This window comes from Folsomia candida, unplaced genomic scaffold (genome assembly GCF_002217175.1).
Source record: "Folsomia candida strain VU population unplaced genomic scaffold, ASM221717v1 Fcan01_Sc006, whole genome shotgun sequence".
Lineage (NCBI taxonomy): Eukaryota > Metazoa > Arthropoda > Collembola > Entomobryomorpha > Isotomidae > Folsomia > Folsomia candida.
The window spans coordinates 6814834-6842354 of record NW_019091198.1 but is presented as its reverse complement, the minus strand read 5'-3'; the positions used below and the strand labels follow the sequence as shown (position 1 = coordinate 6842354).

The window sequence follows — 27521 nt, the reverse complement described above, 5'->3', positions numbered from 1 at the left end:
CAATTACTGCCTTCGCTAAGAGAATGATTTCTACTTTTTCTCATCCCAATTCGAATAATCTCATTACGACATTCTGCTACGCCTGCGGTTCAGTTTTCAGCAAAAATGAAAACTTGTATTCGTATTTCGTATTCTATGCGTTAGTCTAATTGAATTTTAATTTGGGGAAAATGGAATTGATTGTGTAAATAAACAAATAAAAAGAATCTGCGGCTGGATATTTCTCAAATAATATAATTAATTCTTGATGATGTTTGCAGATAAAATTGAGTGCGTTGACACACTCGAGTGGATTTAAGTGGTTTTTCTTACATCAACATAACTACTTGAGTATCTTACGTATGTACTTATAGCGGATGGATATAAAAAACAATCAGCAAATCAAATCAATGATCAAAATCAACAGATTCCGTATGTATACACGTCGATCACGGTGTTTAAGACTCGTGGTGTGAATTAGGCTAAAAAATGAAACAGGACAATGAGACAGTAGTTCACGCATGCATGGAGATTGCGTATCGCCAAAGCAAACAAATAGTTACATATCTACGTTACCACTTGACATTGTGGTTTAACAACAAAGCTGAACTTTTGCTGTGGAGAACAACACCAGTCGAAATAAATTGTTATCACTTCAATTTTGACCCTTGCAAGTTAATGTGGGTTTCAATTTCTAAAATATTTCCGGGGAGTGTCCCTTCTCGTTGTCGATCAAGGAGGAGACTAATTACAAAATAGAGTAATTAAAAAACTAAAGTTACACACCTGTCAATAAAATGAGTTAAGAGGTGAATCCCACAAGAATTTTTTCATACATGCATAAGTCATCTAGGAGCGTTTTTAAATTGCACAAATAGTAGAAACAAAGAAATAATAAAGTTATTATTAATTAGAAACAAATGACTAGACAAAAGTACTATTGAGACAATTGAAACTCTGCACATTGGTAAGCACAAAATGATCAACGACTTGATATCACCACACATTCGCAACATTAATTCGCATATCTTTATTCAGCAGCACGACCATTTTAAATCAGTAGCTAATAGAATAGAACGTGCTTTTAGAAAGGCGTGGGACGTGGGATTCTACAATCACAGTTCATTTTAATCTTTGTCTTTGTGCGAAAATTATTAACGAACTTTGCACTTGTAAGAAATGCAACAACAAATTTGTACCACATTCATGAACATTCATGAAGAAATTTGATTTATGATGCACATTTACCTTTAAATTTCCACTTTTCCCAACCCTTCTCCCCGCATGCGTTTTTATAGATATGTACAGACGCATACACGTTGCAGGTAAGAAACACTAATGCATTTTATGATGCGTATGTAAGTACAAGAATTATGCTATACTGACGGAATAATAATTAGTAATTTCATTTTTGTCATGCTTTCTGGCATTTCCAACTACATATTTATATGGGACATTTTAACCGGAATTAATCAGTGTCCTGATAAAATGTCAGTTCAGCAGGCGAAATCCACCACGTTCTTCGTCATAAAAATGGCGAATGCATCTGCATCTGTGAAACAAATTACACAGTTTATCTCTCGAGACGATAAGATGTTGATATTATGACACCCAACCAAACCAAGAACTGGATGATGGGAACGAGCTCCTACATATCATATCGTGTTAGAATTCAAGTAGTCCAATTCCCTTCAGAAAATTGCTTGACCTTTCCCCACTTTTGAGGCGAATTAGATTAACACGAACATATCTCGTTCGTGATTAACTGACCAAACACAAATTAGACGTGCGACCGCCTCATCAGTTTTGCTAATCTAATTGCGCCTCGTTTTGTAATTGGTCATCAACGGCTAAAAGAAAGGATTTTATACGCATTTTATACACGAATCAAATAAATGAAACATTGAGACACTTTTTCGTTATTGCGTAGAGTTGATTACGCTTTTCAATCTTAATTATAGCGTTGCAAAAATATTTACAAAACATTTAGAGAATGATCTCTGTATTTCTTCTGTGTCGAAGGTTGGCACTGTCAGGAGAATCAGTTGATTAATTTCTACACACAAGCAACAACTGGTGGTGACCAACTCGCATTCTGTTGTGACTCTGCTTTATTGGCTTGATTTGATTAAAATGGATTGTTGCCAGATGAAAGAAAACGATAGTGATGATAAATACGAGCGTGACATTCTCAACTCATCAGCCCAGTGAGTGCCATTGTGGTGGCGATTAGGCAGTGACTGAGATTCTTCAAGGCCAGTATTATTACGATCGTGAAGAAGATGATCATACGAAGAATCCATCACCAACCACAGGATAATCAACCCAACAAGTTTTTCATATTTATCATTTAACTTTTATGAATTTTAGCTTCTTTATTACGTAAAAGTTCTAACAAATTGTTCGATTGAGCTCATATTTTTAAGATTTTCCTGGCTTTTTCCAGTTTATTTTATGAGTATCTTGGACACTTTTGGAGATAAATCATCTAAAGAATTTTGCCTAATTATGCATACCCCTGATATCTAAGGACACGACAGATCATGTACAATGCGCCTTTCAACCGAAGTTACTTATCAATGCCTTAGTGATGAGCTGACCATCCTCTCCAAATACAGCAACAGATTCACATCTTAAATGATTGCGCAGGTCATCAGGTCAATGGAATTATACGACTTTGTTTACACTCTCTGCATACGTGCGAACGGATGATGTCATCGCCTGGCTCTAATCGTTTTTTCAGACAATAACCAGATTCATCATTCATTATGCCCATACAGTAGTCAGTAGTGGCATGCTACACAAATATTATTATGTCGCCATTACACACACATTCAGCAAATACATAAGGGACAACTCTGCACATTCACATTAATTCAATGTCACAAGAAGAAAAAACAAATTAACAGTGTCGTATCAAAACATTTAAAGAAATGATTCCATACTCGTGCTAACATAGCCCATTGGAACGTTACTACGTATTATTCTTTGAAACGTTACAGGCACACATTCTGGTTCAATTGGTATGACGGATTCGCAAATTATTTTTGCAAAAATGCTGGCGCATACTATTTGACAGTTTACATACAAGCACAGGAAACATGGAAAGTTTTTTTGCCTTTGTTTGCTTTCCGCTTAACATTGATAACAACGCAATAATCTGCATACTCACTAATTGTCTAGTGTCACTTTAGTAGTAACAAGACAACAAATACTCAACTTTGACTTTGGCCGAGATTAAGTCACAATCAAGAATTGTCATAATATCCCACCGACAACAATCGACAGAGTAAATTTATACTTGCAAAATATTAATAAAACTATTTTCATAGGTATACAACAAACTTCTTGTAAGAATTATCTCACTCACTTAAATGGTGACCAATGGATTTCCTTTCGTCATTTACGCCCTAAAATCTTTGCCTGCACATGTTTGACAACGACGTGTTTGAAATTCTTACGAGTAGAAAATAGCATTTTCCATTTGTCACGTTGTGCACTTTGCCATTAGAAGGAGAATAATATTCAAATAAAAGAACACAACAATGGAGGATGGAATATTTGAGCCAAGGTAATAATGGCGAAGCAAAGGTAAAAGTGTGGATCATCTCGTCGTCGTGCCTTTTGCTGCACACCTCCTGGGCCACGTCTTCCGTCGTAAAATATAGGTACACACGTCTGCAGATTGCTTATTTGGGAGCCGGCTTATGTATGTAAGGAATGCGACTGTTGAAATCAACGAGCATACATTGAATTGCAAATACCTATATAACAACTTATCTCCCACGGAACAACAAGGGGCAGGCTGTGCGAGACATAATACCCCTTCGGTCATTGATTGGTTATGCATTTTCGCAATATATTTACAGGATTTTAGATGTACAAAGATAACGCAGCCGTCGTAATTACATAGATGAGTGCAAGCAAGTCAGTCTCCAAATTTATATTCAAATTTACACAGTACACAAAACAGGGAAATTTTGCAACGGATTAACCAGAAGTTGTGGTAATTTGACTATGAGAGAACATCGCTATAGGATTGATGATATTATAATACATTCGCCTCGCAAAATTAACAAATTATCTGAAAATTGTGCAATAATGAGAGACAATCCGTGATTAGGTATCATCATCAGCAGGTAGTTTGCTTAAAAGTTGGGTTTATATTCAATAGACTTGATTTTATCCAAAAATTGTGCAATTTTTGCATGAATATGTATGCATAGTTATCGTGAGTATGCAGTGATATTATGGGTACTAAAGTAAATTCCCAGGTTTTTAGAAGGAGGACCATACCACAGATTCTTTAGGAGCACACAGAGCAAGAAGTTCTTTGAACAAACAATTTGAGAGGAAACAAGAGTCCATTGTGAACACATGAATCAAATTCATCATAGCACAGCGTGATAATGTAGTTGTCTTTCTTGAGTCGTCCATTATTTAATTTTGGTATGCAACAGTAGACAAAGAGGGAAATAAGGAGTGGTTTGTTGCGTTAGGAAGGAACTCTGTATTTTCCATTGATGAAAACCAATACTGCAATAGAGTTCACTCAACAATGCACACACAACAGTGTGAGTAATGCATGTACGAGGCGACTATTATGGCAAATAAAATTGAAAGTAAGCAAGCAAATCCTGTGTGCCAAAATTAGGATTAAAATTGCAACTAAACTAGTCATTATTGTAAATTGCCGGATAAAGAGAGAATAAGCTGTGTTTCCACTCCATTGTTTTGTGCATATTGAATCCACGAATCTCGGCACATGTTTTACTCCTTTGTCTTTTTGACTGAGAATACAATTTTCTTTTTGTAAATTCAAACATACAAGCTTAGGATATAAATAAATATCCATGTGTTTGAACATTTTATGATTACAAATTGCTTTATTTTTCTCATGGGTTCAGCTCCGAAAAGGCATTCGTCATATTATTGATGGTGGAAAATTCAGTGATTTTTTTTTTAATCTACGTTCATATGTACATACTTCTGCCAGTTTCCATTAATATACATGAAAATCCATGTACCACTAGTTTGTCCATATGCGTACGACGCTTCTATAAAAAATCTAATTTCGAATCCGCATGACTAAGAGATTTATGGAATGTGAATTCATTTATTTCTCGATTTCAGACACCCAACAAAATGTAATCGATCTAAAATTAAAATTAAAAAAGGGCTCTTGTTTCATATTGTATCCTTTTTAAACGTTAATTTTGTCTGGTGACTGATGGGTGAAATAAAGCACATCCTTTCCTGGTCTGCCTGCACCGTCAAACGAGACTGAAGTTTGAAAGTAGACACGTTTGATGAATAGTGAGAGAGAAGAAGAAATCCTCAACATCAAGCCATACTCGCTTATCTTGCGAGATAATCAGATAGTTTGTAAGGTATTGAAAGAGTTGAGTTGTCTCGAAATGATACCTTAAAGCAGTGATTAATAAAGACATGATAACAGTTCAACTCCTGTGCACGAATGAAGAAAAGAATGCGAAACACATTTTTGCATCCGTCATAATAATATATTTTTATGCTTTAGAATAAATTGAGGGTTGTGTCAGCACATTCCTCACTTTCACTAGGTTTCATTATTATTACATAAAATCACAAGAGAGAGAACTCACGATAATTGTTTGTCATCAGTTCAAATTAAGCTTCTCAACGAACTTGGACCTCAATATTAATTGTAGGATTCCCAACTAACTCGTAAGTAGCTGGTGGCCTCTTCAAATCGTGAAAACGTGAAAATCAAGTCCTGGATGGTTAGGAATAAAATTGCGAGTACTTTGTTGTTATTGTAGTAATTTTAAATATTTAGAATGCCATATTTCATACGTATTATTTTAGAGCGTACAAAGTACAAATTCGTTCTTTTTCTGATGTATGATTTATACAACTTGTTTCATACCTACGTATTCATGATCAAGGTAAGGTGATTGATGCTCAAGGTATGCAGATGACACGCAGCAGCAGCAGTAGCAAAGTCGGCGTCATAAAGGACGTAGCAAAATGCAAAACATTAATAAAACCATAGTTCCTCTTATCACATCACCTAGCTGCCTCGCATTATTATTAAACATCGACTTCTTCTTGAGAAACATTGGTGGATTTATAGCATGACAACAAGAACTTCCTGAAACCACATTTCCCACAACCTCTGTCCTGCTAATATTACTGCTGCCATTTAAAATAGGAACATAAGCCAAGTAACAAGTTGGGTTACCTCGCCTCGGTTGGAATCTATTAAACTCATCACATTTTTTGAGTACGTCAATTGTTCAAGTATTATTCAGCCGAGAGGGTGGGATGAGAAAATGCAAAATTGCAGTCAAGGTTTAATTTTAGCTTCATTTAATCAATATTTAACACCGTTACCGTGTTCGCTGGGGTCGTCTGGTGCTGTTATATTTTGTCAAATATTATTATTATTATGAGCAGTATGCACGACATGGCGATTAAAACAAGTGATGTGAGCAGCAATCCAGTTTCAAGTTCGTTGTCATATTCATTTTTATTTACGGAGATTTCACTTCCGTTCTTATTTGCTCATGAGGAGTGAGCATTCCACGAGGAATGGATTTTCATGTGCGAGATAGAACAGTACTAATAATTACTATTCATCCATCCATTACAAGTGATGTAGTTTATAATAATACACAATTTATTAAGTTGGTTTACATGCATTATTATCAGGAGATGTAAGCTTGTACATAGATATTTTTCTGGGGCATGAGGACACTTAATTTTCTCAATTTAACGACTGTCAGCAAAAACTGAGAATTGGTTGTTGTCAATGTCTTACATATACCAAGAAGAACAAGTCTTTTTATCATTGAGAATGTCCTCTCATTTCCAGCACTACTGGGCCGTGCTGTACAGTTGTATTAGCAAATCATGAGAAAATCGTGACGACAACTCTGCCTATGCAACACTTATTCAAAATATTTTAATGGAACGGCACGAAGATGTGCTATAATTCAAGGCTTATTTAGTCATGTTGCCGAAATGGTGAAAATTTGACAGAAATGAATTGTTCGGCAACTACCAGTTGTGTCGTTGTTTTTATTGTTTACTTGTCTTTTTTGTTACCATATTATTATAAAAGCCTAACCAAATGCCACACAGTTTGCAAATACATATATTTACATTATTACGACGAATGCGAATCAAGTTAAAAGTGCAAACAGAAATTTAAATCCAAGTAAAAAACTATTTAAATTTAGGGCAACTACATGTACTTTATGTGTACGAACAGTGATCCACAACCATAAATTTTGCCAATTACCAGCTATTAAACTAACCTCCAACACCACAATAACATCATGGGGACTGCTTTTAAGAAGAAAAACTCACTTCATCTCATCCCTCCCCATAATCTCGACTTTTTTTAGATAAATACACAAATTCTGGTGTCAGACACCTATCATTCATCCATTCAACGACATATTCAACCTCAATAGTGACAGAGTTCCTCCTGCAAACTTTCGCTGAGCAACTCGGATGACATCCTGCCCTCGGTTGACTGCCCTTAAAAAAAGTCGAAAATATGATTGCATTGCACTATAAGTTCAAAGCTAATTGAAGCTTTCGACTCAACAATGAGATCGTTTTGTTTGGAAAAGTGACGAGATAAAAAGTAACGGAGCCTTGCACTCGTCTTCTGATTGAAGATGTGTGTGTACGTATGTAGCCTGTGGTGCAAGTTAAATAACTGCAATTATTTAACAGCTCCTTCTCCAACAGGGCAGATCCGTACGGATCAAATGTGAGTAAGTAAATAAACGGAAAATGGTGTAAAAAAACGATTTGAATAAAAGCGTCAATTAAGTGCATAAAGAAAAGGAGGAAGAAGAAGCTCAACACACATGAGTTCACTTGCTGCCAAAAAAAGACGGAGGATACTTTGTATGAAAACGAGAGTGGATGAGTGAGCAGATCCATCCACACGGAGCTACATATGAACTTCACAATTGGTTCAATGGAATTGAGAAGAGATGTTTTTTTACTTTTTTTACCACCAGTTACTTTGTCAATTGCTGAAACTGTCTGTTGTACGTACGGCAATGTCACAGCAGTGTCCTGTGCAATTCCAAATCTTAACATGTTGGCATGAAAGGCTTATTCGATGTCTTATATCATTCACAATTCAATGACACCGAGTCCAAATCAATAGAATTTTATAGAATGCATTGCACAATATAAGTAAAAAAAACAGACAGTTTAATTTAAATCTGCTAAAAGAACTTGTTGAGATGCATTGTATGGATGGTTGGCTAGTTGCAGCAAAGGAACAAAAGTTTGACCGGAAGTTGTGCATTTGTTTTAAGTTGGGTCTTAAAGAATTTGTTGCACACTACATTCGGTGAGAGAGGCCAAAAATGTGTGAAAATTAAACTTCCTCTGATGCTAGGAAGACGAAACTTCTTCGGACTCAAGCAACTTTGTAACAAGTTCATGGCAGTTTTCAGCTCCATATTATTTTCAGTATTGACCATAGAATTTTTGTTGAGCAGAATTTTCTTGAAAGCCTGAATGCAGTAAAAAAACCACTTAATCTTTGCCTGAAATGACCCTTTCAGACGGAGACAAATGTGTGTGAAACCGGATCATTAGAGTTTAAAGTGTTTCCTCTCGTGCACCATGGATCTCAAACATTTCCTTCAACTCGTCCTCGTCGGTGTGAACGTGTACGTACATCGGAGAGCAGAGAGCGGAAGGAAGGAGATGCGACGCCTGTGGTTAGCCGGTACGAATGAAAAGTGAGTTTGGAACCCAAATAAATAATAATAAGCCATGAAACGGCACAAAGACCATGAATAATCGAACCTGCCAAATGCATTGACTTGTATCACGATTTCTGATTTTTTACCCTTTTTCTTCACCACCTCTTGAATGACTGGCAGTAATCACCTCAAATCTTCGTCTCCGTCAACTAGAGTACAATAAACCGAGGCTAACTCTTGCACGGTGTCGAAAAGTGAGGATGAGGTTATGCAAAAGCGAGGTGAGATATTCGAAATGATGACTCTTGAAAACCGGAATTGATCTTTGCCACCCACAGTCATCATCATCATAAGTAAGTAGCAATAAAGTGAAGGGCCAGTTAGTCTCGGATACTGCGTCACAACAACAACAAAACTACGGGTTTTTATGACTTGAATGCAATGACCGTGTTGTATCATGCTCATTTGGTCGTCGATAGGCCACTGTTTAAGTGCTGATTACGTGATCCAAGTTTAGGAGACAAATTTTAATAGTCATGTGCACAGCATTACACCAAAAAGTGAATGTTTGCGTACCAGATATCCCTTAAAATCGGAGAATATGTCTGGACCATAGACTCAACATTTACGCCCACACAGAAGCAGATCAGATTATACATGTGAACCATGTCTTAAACAGTATCACACATTCCGGTTGCCATCCAGCATCGCTCATTTAATTGCCACTCGGATATACACAAATATTTTTCTTCTGAAATGTTTCCATTACACAATTAAGATTTAAATTAAGCCTGTCACCCTATGAAACACGAGTAAGAAATGACAAACATAATTATGTCCTCGTAAATTCTAATAGTTGTCGTACATTCGAATTATCCTCGGAGTCTGGTTGTTGATTATGGGATGGTTCACAAGCCCGTTATAATACCTTCGACGTCTCTAATTACAACATATTCCGTTACAAATGCTGTAATTTCTGATGACGCTTTAATTTTATGACACACTAAATCTCCGTCATTAATCGATCACGTTAAATTAAATCTTTGCAGTACATTCACATACGCTTTTTTTGGGACAGTAAGCATCTCAATTGGACACTACCAATAAAAAACACAGTGCCCAATAAAATTATTATAATTGGTCGAGGATCCAAATTAGTCACAGTATTTTGCCCATTTGTTGTACAAACATGGGACAAAAATCACTTTCAAATTATGAAGGTGAAAAGGTATAATTTCTAAAAATAAATCACCCCTCAAATTGTGACAGACGAATTAAGAAAGAAAGAAGATAGGCAGCAGTATTGCGCAAAAGTTAGATTTGTCAAGGTAATTGTTGATTGTACAGTGAGGACTAAATATTACTGATAAAAACCATTTAGAAAAGAATCGTTTAGTAATAAACTAGCGCATTTAATACACACACGTACATTTCACATAAAGGGATTGAGAAATAACATGAGAAATTTAATTTATACTCACAAGCGTCTAAAGTTAGAATTAAAACCTAAACTTCTTTCTCAGTCCAATTCGGCATGCCATTTCATTTTTGAGATCACGAAATCCAGAAAATTTACTAAAGCGTTTAAAGCAGCTTTGGCTTAATAATTTGTTTTGAATGGGAAAAAAAGGATAGAAAAACAAGAATTATACATAGTTCCGAATGAAGATGTTTCGATTTTGTGAGTGAAAACGCAGGTTTGAATGGTCACAACAATTGACGTTCACCTTCCCATTGTGCCATGGAGAGATTGATTGTTACACATTTAACTTCAAATTTACACACTCATCCTTAGCGGAACAATGTTTTCATCTCCAATTGGAAATGACGTGGTCATTCTCTGATGATATCACACATAATCAATCAGAGCAGTAAATTTCTTCCTGCAAATAATCGCTAGAAAAACATCTCTGTCTTTTCCTACCATTTGCCACAGAGAATAACAAGGCACATCTTCACCCTTCCATAAAAAAACGGCATGTATAAAGTGTTATACATCTAAATAAAATAAAACAGGTCAACAGAGTTTGAATTATTTGCAGAGGAAAAAATTCAAACTTTTTTATTTGAAAGGTAAAAAAGGCGATGATGTAATTCTGCTCCCAAATTTAAAATAAATCCTCTTTGCATAACAAGATGAAACAGTATTTCAAACTGGTTGCAATCAGTTAGTCCCATTTTATTCAATTATTGTGTTCTTGAAGCTGTGTGTCATATATTGCAAAGCGATTGATGTGTTGTCACACTATAAAGCTATGAAATTTTGGTGAGTGCAATTCAACTTGCTCTGAATTGATTGCGTGTTTAAATAAATACTGCAAATAAATCATTGTGGTTTCCCTGAGATGTCCATTTGTCACTGTTCCTCTTTTCTCAATTTGTTATGAAAAGGTATAAATCTTGTTGCGAAATAATGAGAGATGTTTTGTGCAAACGGTTTTTTGGTATTCGTCGTCGTCGTGCAAGTTTAATTTTAATAGAGGAAAAAATACAGCAAATTTACCTCACGTCCAGCAGAAATCAGGGCGAAGAGAAAACCCCTTTTTTGATAGGACCCCAAGTAGATATTCCACGTAAAGGTATGTGCAAGTAAGTTTCTGAAAATTTAAAAAAAAAACAGAATAAGTACGTACATCTTGTAAAATTGACTAATACAATAATACTTAAACGTGCAGTCACGCATTGCATGCAAATGTTCAAGAGATGGAAATGTCAATAGTAGATCCAAATAATCCTATGACATTACTCCAACAAAAAATAAGAGGATCTTCGCAAAGAAACGATTAATGGGCTTAATGAGCTTGAAAAACATGGTAAGTATCAGCTAATGACGTGTTTCGTTAGTTACAGCAGAAACGTACATAGATAATAAACTAGATCACTTTTCAATACTTTTCTCTGTACATGCCTGGACTGATGTAGCATATGCTAACACGTCATGCTCGACAAGATGTCGTTTCTCGAAGCAGAATTTGTAATTATTAATTCTGTACAACAATTTTTGAACGACTGATTGTCGCCGTTGAGTCGTAAAACTGGGAACATGACACCTATTCTTGTATTCAAAGAAGTCAATGAAGTGAAACATATTAGGCGACACTAGTGCAGAAACTTACAACATTTACGTCTTAGATATGAGCATAACAGGAAGAAAGCCCTTTAATACTTGAGGAGATTTTCCCACAAGTAGGGTTAAATTTTGAGCCACATTTATCCTGGATATTCCCATGGAATAGCAATCCGTATGGAATGATGGATACCCAGTTTTATTTCCAGGGGTCTGGTCCCGAGGGAAGAAAAGACCCAAAAGAGGTGCACTTGGCACTAGTAAGACACTGAGCAGGGAAGAGGCATTGGTGGTGGTGGAGTGCCGGCAGCGGTGGTCGTAGATTAACATGGGTCAGATCGTCTAGTGGCTAGTCGTGTATATATACAAGATCGCTCATATATGGGATATTCCAAGAGAGTAAAGAAGAAGAACAGAAATGAAGCCCCCTTTGTGTACGCGTGATACTTCATGGAGCAATAATAATACTTCTACGGAGAAGTCTCTTCTAATAAGCTGCAGAACCTACTCGTAATTCGTATGCATATCGAAAAACAAAAAAATTGCAGAGCAGGTTTTGGTTTTATTTCTCTAGTTCCATTCCATTGCATGATTAGTTCTGTACCAATCTCCATCTCGCAGAGATCACCAGCAGCGTCACAGCAATATCAAGCAAGGTGAAGATACTTATGCATGTACGAGAAAATGAGAATCTTAGCAATTTTTAGCGTTTTTTACACGAGTGTGTTGTGTTCTCAGACGGATTTGCTGCGTCAAGTTAATGCATACATATGTGTGGGCTATCCATATTTAGTGGGTTAGCTTAACTCCAGTCTTGCAGTAACAATGCACAATATCGTCTCATAAAACTTGCAGTTTATTCCTAGTCAAATTAAGCACAAGAGAAAATGCTTCAGGTGCATTTGTAAGAAAAAACAATTTTTTAATACGTGTTCATAAACACTCGAAGACTGCCATAATGATAATAATAAGGTTGGTAAAGCCTTAAATAAAGATGACGTAGGGTAAACCATAACAATATTTTAAGAGCTTCAATTCTACAAAATCTTGCCAGTTTATTATTTACAAAAGGTTGCTAAAAGCTAGGAATACTTTAAGAATGGAGGCAGACTAACAAACACATTACGAAACTACGCGTCGTACACAATGCACAAACGAAATCATACAAAATTATTTTAAAAATATGCTGAATAAGTTGAAAAAACCTAAATCTTAATTCGATAAAGAAAGTCATACCAAAACCGCAGCATTCAATAAATATTAGTTTAATTTTTTAAATAAAATTCATCCAATCCTTTTCCGCTTTCTTTTGAATAACGCTTTTCTACTGCTTCTGAAGAACATGAAGAATGCAAAGTTACCATTTTATTGATTCATCTATGACTTCTTTACGAGCCGAGTCGGTATGGAAAAGTTCGTCAGTATATGAAGAGCATCTTAATCATAGTTAAAATTATGCATGCAATGGATTATTTCGAGCAAGAATAAAAAGACCAGCCAGCAATGCATCCAAGACGAGTACGAAGACGGAGAGCATAATAGAAGAAGAAGCAATTTACTTAGAAAAACTTGAACCTTCAGTTCATCACTCGTCAGCACCGTACTGTGCAATAAACATGGAAAGTGTTAAAATCCACCGAGTCACTCAGGAGCCATAAAAAGGTTTAAAAAATATCAGCTACATGAGAGATCTGACTTTCGTGCTGCAGTGCAAGTCGAAAATCAAATGTGCACAGAACATGTTAAAGCTCGCAAGAAATTAAATATTTGTGCGCGTTACGACTTTTCGATTAATTGCACCTTCTTAAAAGGACTATATTTTTATGTATGTTAAGCATCTTCATACTGCGTATGTAAGATGTTAATATTTTAATATTTTCATTTGGATGGCTAGTTAATTTTCGCTCAATTTATCACTCATTTGGAAATATCTTTTGAAAATTGTTCAAGCATTGTGTAATAATATGGTCATAAATCTATCAAAAATGTATTCTGGAGGCTGATTGAAGGTCAGGAAAATCAGGGAGTAGACTCGAATTATACTGCATTTCCATATTTACGCTGCATGCATGAGTGGCCAGTGACATGACACTGAAATGATGATGATGATGAAAATTCAAGAATTTGTACATCCATAAGGTTTCTACGAGTCTTATCAGATCTAAAAGTTCGATTCATGATGTTCATTGATACATGAGAGAAAAATTCTTCATGCATTATTTCACGCATTACCATATATCGCTTCAAAATGGAAAGTAACGATCCTACGTACAACATCAACCTACCTCTTCGATCTTCTGTAACAAAGACATAAATGACTCCACAGTCCGACGAGATTTATTGTTGTGTCCGTGCTCATGCCGTGTGGAATATTTCTTCGTACGGCTTCCATCCCAGGTCGGAAGGAAATCTTCTAATAAAGCTCAAACTGCTCAACATCAAGGCTGTAAACACGCCACATACGCGTTACAAGAAGAAGTTAAATACGACCGACCGAGAGAATCTGAGACGGAACATGGAAAAGGTTGAACAGATAATCACACTAATTTTCATAGCTTCATTTTCAAGCGAGTCTTTGCTATCTTTGTACGTATTTTGGTATTTTTGCTCAGCAAAATCAGTATAAATGTGCTGCTTAATTTCACTATAGTTCACATTAAAAGTGACATTTAAGTTGCAGTTCATTTATTTTTTCACTATCTCCGCTAAATATATGGCATCTTAAAATGGCAATGCATAAACTTGTGCAGGTGGCAGATTTTCTACAGCTAAATGTCTTTTCTGTATAACAAATAAGTTTATTCACACTCAACTACTAACCTAAACCTGCTTTTGCAAAAAAACGTCTGGTACAAAAACATCTGAATTTGCAATCAAATTGCACACCCGTACCTGGACATTCTCATCTCGTTTGAGTCTGATTTATGGGACAGTATATCAATATACTTACATAAATACAAGGCAATATGTGTACGAGATAAGAGCTAATGGGTGGACAGGAGAGTTGTCAAAATACTGGCAGGTTCAATTGAAGCAAAGAGATTTTGGACAGACTTTTATCCTCTGCCTTTAATCTGCCTTCGTCTTGAAAGGAAAAGCAGGTGACATCATTAAGAAATATTGTTCTGCATCGCATACATATTTTAAGAATATGATGTACGTACACACCTTCAGTCAGCCTCTCTTTGACGATTCAGCCAAGTCAAATCGCCTGAGTCATTATTCCTAATCAGTTGATGAAAAAGCTTAATAAGGCTTTAAATTGAATAAGTTTTGTGACTTATGCAACTTGCGGCTCCTTACTTTGCATTGCTTCGCTTTATTCTTGCTCCTGTTATATAAGACAAGTGAGAAAGACCAGAAGGTCAAAATACACCAGGGTCACACGTAACAGAATACATAGCAAGACTTGCTTAGTGCATATCTTTTTATATAAATCTTAAAATTTACTTATCTTAATTGGAGCACATATCATATCAATCGCGTAACTTTCTGAAATTGACCAAGTCCACGAGTGCAAGTGCGCCATTATTACAGGCTAATCAATGTAATTAGTTGTGGTTACAATGGTACAAGTGCGCCTTGATTATTGGAAAATCGTGAGTTTTAACTCAACTTGAAAACAACTAAAATACATTAACCACAATCCTCTGTGTTTGTAAGTAGCAGTAATACACGCAAAAAATGACCTTACTATTAACATCGAATGGAAAGTTCAAAAATGCGAGTACGGAAACTATGTATGTATACTAATTCCAATTATTGGTTGATATTTCTCATTATGAAGACAGAAGATAGATAACAACAAAGAAGTTAATAAGATGTGTGGGGTCAGTGGCTTATGAATGCACGTAATATGTGGCCTGTATCATATCATATGTACAAATCATTAGAGGGTGGATATGTATTTGCCAAAAATCGCGGAAATATGTATTTAATATTTACAAAAAAATGCAAAAATATTTACGAAATATGTACAAAAAAATGCGAAGTTTCTAAAATTTTGTACTTTAGAAGATAATACTCTGGATTTTTTATGATTCATTTTCTTTGAGTACAAAAATTTGGTCTAAAATCGTTGAAATACTTGAGAAATATACGTATTTTTTACAAAAAATATCTAAAAAATTTCAATTATTTTGAAATAATAGATAAAAATATTTATAAATACTTAAAAATGTCTGAAAACCTAGAAATATGTAACAACATATTTTTAAACTTTTGTGATATGTAAATAAGAGTTAGAGAACACACCCACAAAGTTTATTATCGGTCATGATCAAATGAAAAAGTTTTTAATAAATACACATCCACCCTCTGACAATCATGTAGTAGTAGCCATGTCATAATTAATCCAGCGAATCGTACACAGCTCATTCCTACGTACGTACATATGTAGATATGCATGTCTTACACACATTAATTGATAGGCTTATTGTAATCAGGAATTAAACTAAACTTGCATTAGAAAGCTGAACGGCTATGATTTCCTTACAATGCAATGAAATGAAATAAGACAGATCGTTGTTACCATAAGTGTTGGATGAATGAGTTGATACTAATTTGAGAGAGATTTTTTTAAATCGTCGACCCTTCTAATAATGTCACACACACAAATATGTCTGGAAACAGTCATTAAATTAGCAGCTATTAAAAGAAATGAACTTGACTGTTTGGACAATTAGTTAAATAGTTTAAACATGAGATCACTTCATCCAACTCGCATCATCATGAGTTTCATTCATGTATCTGGCTGTAAGGAATTCTGTATTTTTTATGACGTAAGCGTGTAAGAAGACACACGGACAGAACAATGTAGAAACATATTCGTGCAAGGATTCGACTGGACTTTTATAATTACTTACTGCTGAATTCCTCCTCGAATCTAATGTCTTTGCTTTTCAATTTGCTTTAATTTCCTTCCAAGGCCTCTGGGACCGTCATGCATACAAATAAATTTATCAATATCCTTCCTCTCCTACGTAAATTATTAACGTTCCTCAATTTATGTGTGTAATGAAGTAGAGTTTTTTTTTGCTGTGCATCTTCCTTCAAATAATTTATGTAGATCTCCTTTTCTAATCAATGAAAAGGGGAGGAAAATAAAGATGCTCTCGTCGACCCACCACATCGCTCTGCATCATTAGGAGAACAAATTATGGAAATTACATAACTTAATCTATCCCAAAAAAGAATGAGTCTAATATTTATTTAATTCACCCCTCACTGATTTTCCATGCATTGGTTTTCTTGACGTGATATCGGCTAATTGATACGTTGCGACATCTCAATCCGTCAATCAACCCTGCATGAGCACAGTCTCATTATACAGGTACAAATTACCAGAAAGGACACGGCGACATGACGGGTAGAACAATTTCATAAATTCATATAATAAGTATAACAAAAAGGTCTATTTAAGAACTGCATGTTGCACAAACAAGTGACTGACTGCTGAGAAAACGACAAAAGTTCCATTGTCCTGTCCGTCTCTGAAACAATTTTGTCCTTTCGTAAAAAGAACCCTAAGGAAACGATTCTCATATTGGCTCATATTAATTGGAAACTGAAATATGCACACCGTTCAAGAAAGTGAGAGCCTTCAGGTTTGCTACATTTACTATTTAGTAGAACGACGGCCCATAAACTAACCACAATCATACACTGAGGAGCGTTTACTATTATTCTGTGGGTTCCAATAAGTGAAGTATTTTTCATAACGGCATATTTTTAACCCAAGACAGCCACGAAGGATTAGCGAAGATTCTTAAGGTTTAAATGGACATTTGTTTCAAGGACGGGAATGTTTTTGACTGTTTGCAGGCAGTCGTCAGTTTCAATGTCTTTTCCTTCGTTTCTTTAAATACTTTCAAAGATTTGCATAAACCATTAGGAACACACTCGTCGCGTTATTTACGGTGTGTGTGATAATCGTTAAAAACAGAAGTATTATTGCTATTCATAATAATTTATCAAATCTATTGAATGCCATGCCATACATAAACTGACAATGAACACTGAACAGAAGTACACACACATGCACGTCACGCGTGTATACAGGTATCTCATCTCGGGCTTATTCTCTTATAATAAAGATGACATTAATCAATCCACATTACGAAAAGTTCATTTCAACTGAGAAATTTCAATGCAAGACGTCTCCATTTATTTTTTTATTATAGTGACCACGCAATTTTACCAATTATCGTCAGCGAGTGCAATTAGTCACTAGATAAATACAAAAGTTTTTTTCTGACATTTCCACTCATTCATTAATTCATTGTGGTGCATGGGGTGCTGTTCTGCTCATGTAATGAAAACCACACGATGGTATAAACATCAATAATAGAATTACTCAATGAATCACACCTCCCAAAATTTAATTTTATTATACTCACACGTTGAGGTTTCTCATATGTGAAATGGAATCCTGAAGAATGGAGGTGATGGCGATACATGTAATTTTAACAAAGCACGCCTTGTGCAACTTTTAAGCCGTGTTTGGCTTTGATGCTTGACTGACTGGCTGTCGTATGATTTTACTGGATATGCAAATTATTAAGCAGCAAAACAAGGATGACTTGTGCAGCCGAGAGATACGTAGAATGGAGGGTTGCAGATTACATTAATTAAATGACCATCTACTTAATTAGCATGGTCGACCTGCTGCCAATCAACAATTATTGTGATTGAGAGATGGATGAATGTTTCTCTCTCTCTCTCTTCCTTAATAATCTTGTAGCAAGAATTCAAAGAAGTCCAATATCTTTAGTAATTATCAGAAGTTGTGTGGTAATCTGCAGTAGTTGTTGTATCCTCAGCATATTTGGGCAAGTTAGCTAACTCTGACATTAGCATTATTTTATTAAGATAATAATTTGTTACACACCTCATCTATTAAAAAACAATGACACAATCGGGCACAGATCTAGACAAGATTTTCTTGAAAAGCTTTATCAGTCAATGTGTGGCGTGGTCATTGCTCTATGATAAGAAATATGACATCGCAGACATGAGCAACTTATGAGTGGGCGTGCTTCATCAGTTTCTTACTGATATTGACAAATTCATTACGGTACAAAAATTAAACAACTCGCTTGAAATGTGTCTAATGATATGTTATGGATGGCCGTAAAGGTATTTTGGAAATACCTCTAAATACAATTCCTAATGAAAAATACGTTCAAAAGTTCAGCAACTTTGTGTGAACTTTCGTTTGCAGAATTAAGAACGTATGAACACAACTTAAGTCGAAGGATCGAATCCAATTTTTAAGATTTCACAGTCCATGTCTAATACAAAACACTACATTTTTATAAGATTGCACTGATAAGAGAGACATGTGTAGCATTTTATTGTATATGCATTTGATTCCTGCTACAGTTACTCAGCCACACGATCTTCTTCCTTTTGTGTGAGGATAATCTAACACTCATCCTTTTTGCAATGCAGATAGGATTTGAAACTTGGTTTGTGGACGAAACCATTGTTGCGATTGAGTGATTAAGAAGAGTTAAACCTAATTTAAAATTAGGAAACTACTGATCTTCTTATTCGACAAGATTTCAAAATATTTTGGACTCTCGAATTAAAGAGATCATTATTCTTACTTAAAAGCTGCAAAATGCTTGCAGGTATGAGTCTATAACAATTTAAACAACTTTGACCAAGGCATGTCAATTATTAGTGATAGCTTCGAAGAGTACCTCAGTTCACTCACAGGTGCAGTACATTCATACTCTTCAACATGTACGATCGAGTTACCTGTCGCAGAGATGAGCAAAAAAAAGTGACGATCGAAAAGTTTGCAAGTAATTCAATGAAGCCGACGATGATATATAACTGCAAAATAATTTCATTTTCACACGCTCATTCACAGGCTCATTTGGTCATTCGCTGGTTGCAGGCTTCTTTGATGGTGCTAATTAAGCAAGGAAAACAGTTTTATGTGACAATTAAAAGTGTAAAATGTGTGCATTACCATCTTCTTTACGTTGCGTAACACAAACAAACGAGAAATTAGGGAAGAATAGAGCCGCTGATGGGACGAAGGTGAAATCGAGCTAAACTCGACATTAATTAGGAATTTATTTATAAATAAATGATGCGCACACTTCAAGAAGTTATCAACAACACACTTGTTAAATGGACCTAATCATAGGCATTGCCTAAAAAATGCTCTATTCCATCCGTCCACATGACAAGTTTAAGGATAACCTTCAGAATAATAATCATCTTCATGGCAATTTAGGGCCCAGGTATGACTACCACACAATGCTTCAATCGATGCGTAAATAAAATGTCCCAAAAATTGACATCATGATAATTTCACTGATTCCGTCGAGTGTCAACTGCAAATTATATGGGTATCGATTTATAGCCGCACATTATTGCCCATTATAAATGTCAGGATTGAGCGACTATAAAGAAAAGTTGACAGTCGATTTTTTTCGACACTATGGACACAATTGGCAAGGAGAGTGACCCTGAACTGTGGCAGCTACGAATGGCACAGCTCAATATTTGACCCATATTCGATGTACGCAGTATACATACTTGGCTATTTTTGACCGTCAATCTGGTTAAACCATGATTGATCGGCTCAAATTGAATAATGTATCCGAAACCATGGGTAAAGCTATCATAGTTGAAGTTTTAGTAAAGAAAAAAACACTTCCCATCTATCTTCATATTTATTTTTAAGTGTTATCCTTCTGTTTTGCAAACAGCTTTCAGACGCAAAAATCAGAAATGTCCAATAATCAACAATAATTTATGCTCTTTGCAATTTTGTTATTGATTGTAAACACGTATACTTGGAAAAGTATTGCTATTCCTAAAATTAACAGTTTTGTCACACCAACTTTGAGACAATGCAATTTTTAGTACCCTGTAAGTAAACATCCATATTTATGCATTTATTTTGCGCATTACAATATTTCTCACAGTACTGAACGCAAAAGTAAATAAACCTCGAACTTCTCCATGAACTACATAATACGCAGTCCAACCCTTTCCGGATTATGTGTGTATTACTTCAAAAGGTCACTGAGAATATCAAAACTGAACATGCAGACACCAATCTATAAACATATTTCCTACTGCTAAATGCCTATTTATCAGTTTTTGATTGTACCGGAATAGGAATAAAATAGTAATAAATCCGCCCCTGCGTAATCTCCCTGTCATTGTAGGACAAGGGTACACAATAGATATCCCTTTACGGAAAGGCGTTGCAATTTAGTAATAAAATAATGCGTGCTCGCCATATGCGATACAATTAATGCGCTAACCTCACTAAAGATCAGCAAGCAACACTTTATTAAATAGTTGGATGATATGTATGACAAATCTGGCTTCTTTACAGATCTCTCACCACTTCTGCGACAAGGCTATTGCGATAACACCCACCGCCGTGAAGAGGAGCGTGAACTTGATGACATTCAAATATAAGCAATAATCATAATGTGAGCCTTTAACTCCATTTATGCAACTGGGCTCATTGTTTCAGGAAAATTTAACAACTCTAATTGATTAATCTCTAATAAATGCACTTCCTCTTCGCCTGGTCAGTAATAACACAAGCGTCACTATTAAGTTGAATAGGTATCATTTAAACTGTGGATAAAATTCTAGGTAAACATACTTTGTTTAAACAATGGAAAATTTTAGCTGGAAAAATGCACCGTAAAAACACACATTTACGTACTTACTTCCTGCGTAGCCTATTGAATCAACATATAATCTCCCTTTACTCACTGGACAATATGACCCTACTGCACTCGTAAAACTATATGCAAATGGATAACATCACTCTGTCAACGTCCAACCACAACCCATGTCAACATGAACAAATTGCAATAACCAAACCAAACTATGCGTCCTAACTTTATAGATCACAATGATTGATTTGATCTAGTTCGGTGCCCTCAGTCGTCAAACAAAGTAAAGAGTAGATTTCATGAATTTTGACAATATGTACGCTTTGGGCGATAACTAGATGTGGTAGAACAGAGTGCGAATGCTATAATAAACGGCAGCGATGCATGGTTTTATCCATGTGTACATATTTTATGTTTGCGTAAACACCGCAAGCTATCTAACCTATGGTCGCATCTATCTATTTGTTTATAAACGTTGCCATCAGTCAGACCAAACCAAGATACTTAATCTCAACAGTTTTCCTGTTGCGCGTTACACTGGAAATAATTGATTCACATAGAGCACTATTACGCAATAACGCGGCTTGGATACGGTGAGATGATCAGCATTCGGGGAAATAATTCGCTTTATGGTAATCCTTTTTTTGCAGTAAATTTATTTAATGTTCGCATAATATTAGGTGTTGCAGTGCGAGGTGTGGGTGGAAGTAGAATGGTTATGCTAATTGAATGATTCATCAGTCCTCGCAGGAAAAAAATAAACTTTGTGATCTCATGCAAAGTCACAACAACTTCATTAAGCGTGATTTGGGGGACATTATTGTCCAGATTTTGGATAACTTATCATAGCGTCGTGGGTAAATTTAAGGTACAAATTTTACTCCTGGAAAAAGACATGCATACAAAGTTTGGTTTACCTACCGTCTTAAAATGTATTATACTCCAGCAGATCTTCAGCTCAGCGTTGTAAATACGTATCCCACAAAGTAAGTATATTTTTATATGCGAGTGCGTCACACCACACGCAAGAACAATGTTCTCTTTCAAATATGCATGAAATTCACAGTTTACTCAGAAATCGTTGAACAATGAAAAACTTGTACTTATTTAGCAGCTTATGATGACGCTTATGCACAAGTGGTTCCCAACAATTTAACGTGTTCTCATGCCCAAAGCTCAGAGCATACTAGTCAATCAGCTCGATTCAACACTCACTTTCCTCGCACTACATAACATAACTAGATAACTTTACAATGCTGATATTTTACCGTGATGATGATGCTGCTTAAAGCAAAGCAGTCATTCATGGGATGTTACTTTACTTTACTTCAGGCCAGACTAACAGCTACCACATGCACCACTACCAATAGTTATGTTTGTTAATCTATGTATGTAACTATTCCTTAGGGATGAGTCAACTTTAAGAAATGCAACGCAGTTGAATTCAAAAAATTTTGTACCCGAAACTTTTTGATAATATTGTGTAACAATAATCCGTCGTCAACAATCGGATTTGAAATACCTGTAAGCATTTAGAGGTCCCTGAAATCATCTCACCGTAATTTTCGTTAAATAAACCATCTTGTATACGCGACACTTTTTGATAATATCGCGTAATAATAACCCATCACGAACAATCGGATTTGAAATACCTGTCACTCATTAAACATTTTCAGGTCCCTGAAATGATCTCACCGTAATTTTCCCCTCAAGTCGGTCGTATTAATACACATTTTAACTTCCTCAGGGTCGAGGTAATATAATAATACACAAGAGAAACAAACATTCCAATTCAGTCACCAAAATAAAACAGCCCATTGTCAAACTACTATAATGCTCCGTCGCATTTTTGCATTGTTCAATTTCCTTCGCCCTGAAATTATAAATTGTACGTGGAATCGTTAAAAATAAATGTGCCATTATTACCGACTTGTCAAGGATATTGGCATATTTTGAGTCGCATGAGGATAACCCAGAGCTTATCACGAGGCAATTAGCAGATTTTTTATTTTGCATACGGGGAGAAAGCGGAGTTAGTCTCCTCAACTGATAGCCGACAGGTATTTCATGGGATCGAGTCGCGTAGCCCCAGCTGGGCAAACTGTGAGCGAGGCTGGTTTGAGACGCAGTTAGAATAGGAATTTCCTGCAAGTTAATTGTTCCTTCTCCTTTGTAAATTAGAACAATAGCCTTGCTGGAATTTGAAAGTTAATTAATTACCTCCGATATTAAGTTATAGCTTCGTGGCCTCCATCCAGTGGTGGCCAATGATGTGATGGTGGTCCCCTGACACGGTTTTGTTTCTTGTGGGTGAAAAATTTTATATTTTTCTCCTGTGTGTTTTAAGGTCATCATATCTAAAAGGTAGTTTTGATTTATTTCAGACCTTTCATCCTGGAGACTGTACGAGGTAGAGGAACTTTAGCCGTAGTTTTCGGATTAACTGCAAGTTTGAGCTTTCCTACTTTATTTATCTGAAAAGATGATGCGCTACGGGAGAGATGATGAGAGGTCCCCGGAAAGTCCGCCACCTTATGATTCTTATCAAGGAAGGTGTTTGTACACTTCCAGAACTAAGATTCGAATAGAGACGGATGAAGAAAGTTTTCAATATTCTTTGGATCGGAGTGGCTATGAAACAGGTTCTGGACGTCAGGATAATAGGGGTGATTTTGAAGATGTGGGAGGATTTTCGAACTCTCCTGGTTCGAGTATTCGTAGGGATAGAATTCATGAAACTGGTAGGGATACTGGTAGAGATAAGGGAGGGTTTTGGTCGCATGAAGATCGACCTAGGTCTAGAGGTATTACCATTAGTCATGAATCGCACTCATCACGCCAATCAACTCAAGAAAATTCATATCGTGATCGAAGTAATAGTAACAGTAGCAGAGATGGGAGACCTTTATACGATCTTGTAAGTATATACACATGTTGCTATTGAAAGTCGTCTTATTATTTATTTCATAACTTAATCAAATTAATAGGAGTCTGGCATCTCTGGTATTGGGATGTCATTTCGCACGGCTGCAGACTCTGGCGATAACAAGAGACGTGGGCTAATCACGCCTCCACCCCCACGACCTAAAAACTGCTGTTGGAATTGCAAAGGAGATCACATGATTACGGAATGTACTGTGCCGAAAGACCCGATGCGAATTGCTGTGAATCGAAAAGCGTTTTTGGCCTCAAAACCTCAGCGCACCGATTTCAGCGGTGGGGGACGTCCGAAACGATACCATGAAGAGCAACCTCGTAGCAACACAAGACCTGGAATACTTTCCGACACTCTACGATACGCTATGGATCTTGAACCTGAAGAGGTCCCGATTCACGTGTACAGAATGAGGATCTTTGGATATCCTCCTGGATGGCTGGAAAATGCGATGGAAGAAGCAACGGGTGGCCTCAAGTTGTATGGAGATTCCAGTAAGTCAAACTCATACCCAGTTACATTAACTAAATAAAGAGCTAAACTTCTTATTTTAGTTATGACAACTTCAAGAAAAGATCCTAAAATCGATCCAGATAATATAATTCGGTATCCTGGCTATAATGCTCCGATGCCATTTGGCCAGTCAGATGTAAGCATTTAAAAGCTAAGAGAATGAGTAATAATATTGAGCTTATACTTTAACTGAAAAATAACTATCTTACAGAGAAGCAAAGATTATAATTGTCCACGCTATCGACCTGAAGATTCGGTTGATAACATGATTAGGAAATTAAACTCAAAGAATTTGGTCAGCCAAGGGGATGGAATTGTTTCTCAGACCATGCAACCTCCGCAATTCGATTCCCTCTTGGGTTTGGACCGACCAGTGCTAAATGACGGAGCTAGTCACGGAGTTGGTCGAGGCCGGTTTGTTGAGGTTGATACGCTGCCTCGACATCTTCAACCGGGGGGTCGAGGGATGCAAAATGCTAGACCTGTATTTCAAGGAAGAATTGACCGAGAAATCCGCCCCATGTCACGACCTACGCAATTGATCGTTGAGCAAGAAATTGATAAGCGATATCTTCCTAAGCCATCAAGACCAACAAGTCAAAAAAGATCCCGTCGACACACACGGTCCCCTTCGCCCTCATTGTTGCGGGATGCAAACATGTTGCATTCTATGATTCCTAAACCTTCGGGTAATTTTGGTAGATCCGACAGTCCTGTGATAATGAATCTTCCTTCTGCTTCTGGGTCCCAACGAAACGCAGCTACTGGCAATTCTGACGATGAAAGTAGGGGAGGCTCATCGGCGGGTTCTACAGGCTCGTCAAACGACTTTGTGCCAGTTTCTCCTGTGGCAAAGCGTAAGAAAGAGACGAAAAAATCAGCGAGTGACGACGACGTCATAATAATCTCCAGCGAAACAGGTATAAGCATTATACGTTGTCGCTAATATGTTAATAAAAACCATTATTTGGGTGAATTATTATTTGAATGTATTAAATACGGTGTAAATCTGTAGAGTTGAAATCTACAGTTGATTACGATTCCGACTGCCTTGTAATTGACGATAAATCAGTCAGCCCTAGTAAATCTACAAGTAGCTGTGCATCACCACAGAAGAAGATTGTTCCAAACCGAAGTTCGGTTGCCAAAAAGAGTAGCAGAGTGATTGTGGAGGATTGGGAAAATGATGATGATGAAAATGGAAGTGACAATAACTCGTCAAAATGTAACTGGCTTCATTATCTATTTAATAGAAATAGAATATATTACTTATGATTTAACTTTTAATATTTAAAATTATTATAATAATGAAATATTAAATGGAATTATATTTATTATAGTTGTTACAACCAGCAACCAGAGACCTGCGTCCCCAGGATCTTCAACTGGAGATGAAGAGACCTTTGTAGTCAACCTTGATTTTGAAAGTACCTACATATACACATCAATCGATTTTATAAACTAGCTGCATTATGTTATTATATATCTTATTGATTTACTGAATGCACAGCAGCCGCTCGCGCAAAGAAAGCCAGAGGTTCAGGATTTCAAGAAAAATTTGATGAAGATTGGGAGACAGGTAGCGCTAACAGTGATCGCTTAGTTATTGACGAAGGTAAATTTTAAAGCGTCAACCAACTTGATGTCTTTATTATTTTTATACCTCTAACAATATAATCAATGAATAGAGCACGAAGATGAGGAAGAAGTAATCAAGACCAATGATACCCAGTGCAATGTCAGTGCAATAGAGGATCTAGAACCCGAAGTTACCGTGGTTAATACTGAAAAGACAATCTCGCCTGTACGTGAATTTATTCCATCCAATCCGAGTAAGAATAATTTCCAATTGTGCAATTTGTGCCTGAAATATGTCATATTTTACAACGCCATTTTTACGTAGAAAACGAAGTGATTAAAGAAGTGCTCCTTGCGCAACTTGGAGAAGGGGACCGCACGGATGAAAATGAAGAGTCCTTTACATCACTGCCAGCTTTCGAGAAGTTTGCACAAGGACTGCCGGAAATGGTATTTGAAGATGCCGCACCAAGGATCGGTCGTCTAGATAAAGTTCTCCAGGTTCTGAAGACACGAAAGAGTGCTGGAAATAACATTATCTCACCAGATCAGCCATAGCCAAGTACTTACCGTTAATTAATTATTAGTCACCTTTCCCATCATCGTTATTATTAACATTATTCATTATTCGAATTTTTAAAAAATAGGTGGCTACTGTTATTTATAATACACTTAGTTTTAATTTAATTGATTACAGAAATATTTACTCCGCCCACCTAAGCATGTACGATATAAGGGTTTCTGTACATATTGCGGTGTGTGTACAAATATTCCATGTATATTATAATTTTTAGTCTCCTGATGCGCTAGGTCTTACAAGTTGGCAGAGCGAATATATTTTTGCATTGAACGTGGTACCTCGTATAGCTTGAACTATTCAAGCTCAACGGAATATCAACTATTATAATATTAATGTTGTTCACAGAATTATTGGTGTTGTCAGTAAGGGAAGAAAAAACCGAGAAAAAGTCTGTTTTAGCAAAATTTTATGCTTGTTACGAAATAAATTTGATACATTTGTTACTAAACCCTGTCCACTTTGTCAAGTTATTAGTTCAATTTTG

The 27521-nt window shown here is 36.3% G+C and overlaps 2 protein-coding genes across 6 annotated transcripts in view; one reads left to right on the top strand and one right to left on the bottom strand.

Annotated features, from left to right (window-relative positions):
* LOC110850741 overlaps positions 1-22628 on the bottom strand; it is a 35904-nt gene extending 13276 nt beyond the window's left edge. For 2 of the 3 annotated variants that reach the window (XM_022098272.2, XM_022098273.2), the window contains exons 1-2: positions 22353-22624; positions 11206-11299 (exon numbers count right to left, since the gene is read on the bottom strand). The gene's annotated coding sequence lies outside the window, so the exon portion shown is untranslated. Of the gene's footprint in view, positions 1-11205; positions 11300-22352 lie in introns of all 3 variants that reach the window. The other variant, XM_035852778.1, reaches the window with a different exon arrangement.
* Positions 22629-23537: 909 nt separating this feature from the next.
* On the top strand, positions 23538-27485 carry LOC110851399. 3 transcript variants are annotated; one of them, XM_035852734.1, is made up of 11 exons: positions 23539-23737; positions 23816-23841; positions 23914-24348; positions 24419-24860; positions 24921-25015; positions 25091-25799; positions 25895-26104; positions 26220-26306; positions 26390-26494; positions 26568-26711; positions 26783-27485. In XM_035852734.1, exons 3-11 carry the CDS (start codon positions 23914-23916, stop codon positions 27013-27015), a joined length of 2460 nt encoding a protein of 819 aa, XP_035708627.1. In that variant the 5' UTR covers positions 23539-23737; positions 23816-23841; the 3' UTR covers positions 27016-27485. The 3 variants fall into 3 exon arrangements, with proteins under 3 accessions (XP_021954855.1, XP_035708627.1, XP_021954854.1); XM_022099163.2 differs by having other exon boundaries at positions 23538-23737; positions 23816-24348; positions 26393-26494; XM_022099162.2 differs by having other exon boundaries at positions 23816-24348.
* Positions 27486-27521: the final 36 nt, after the last annotated feature.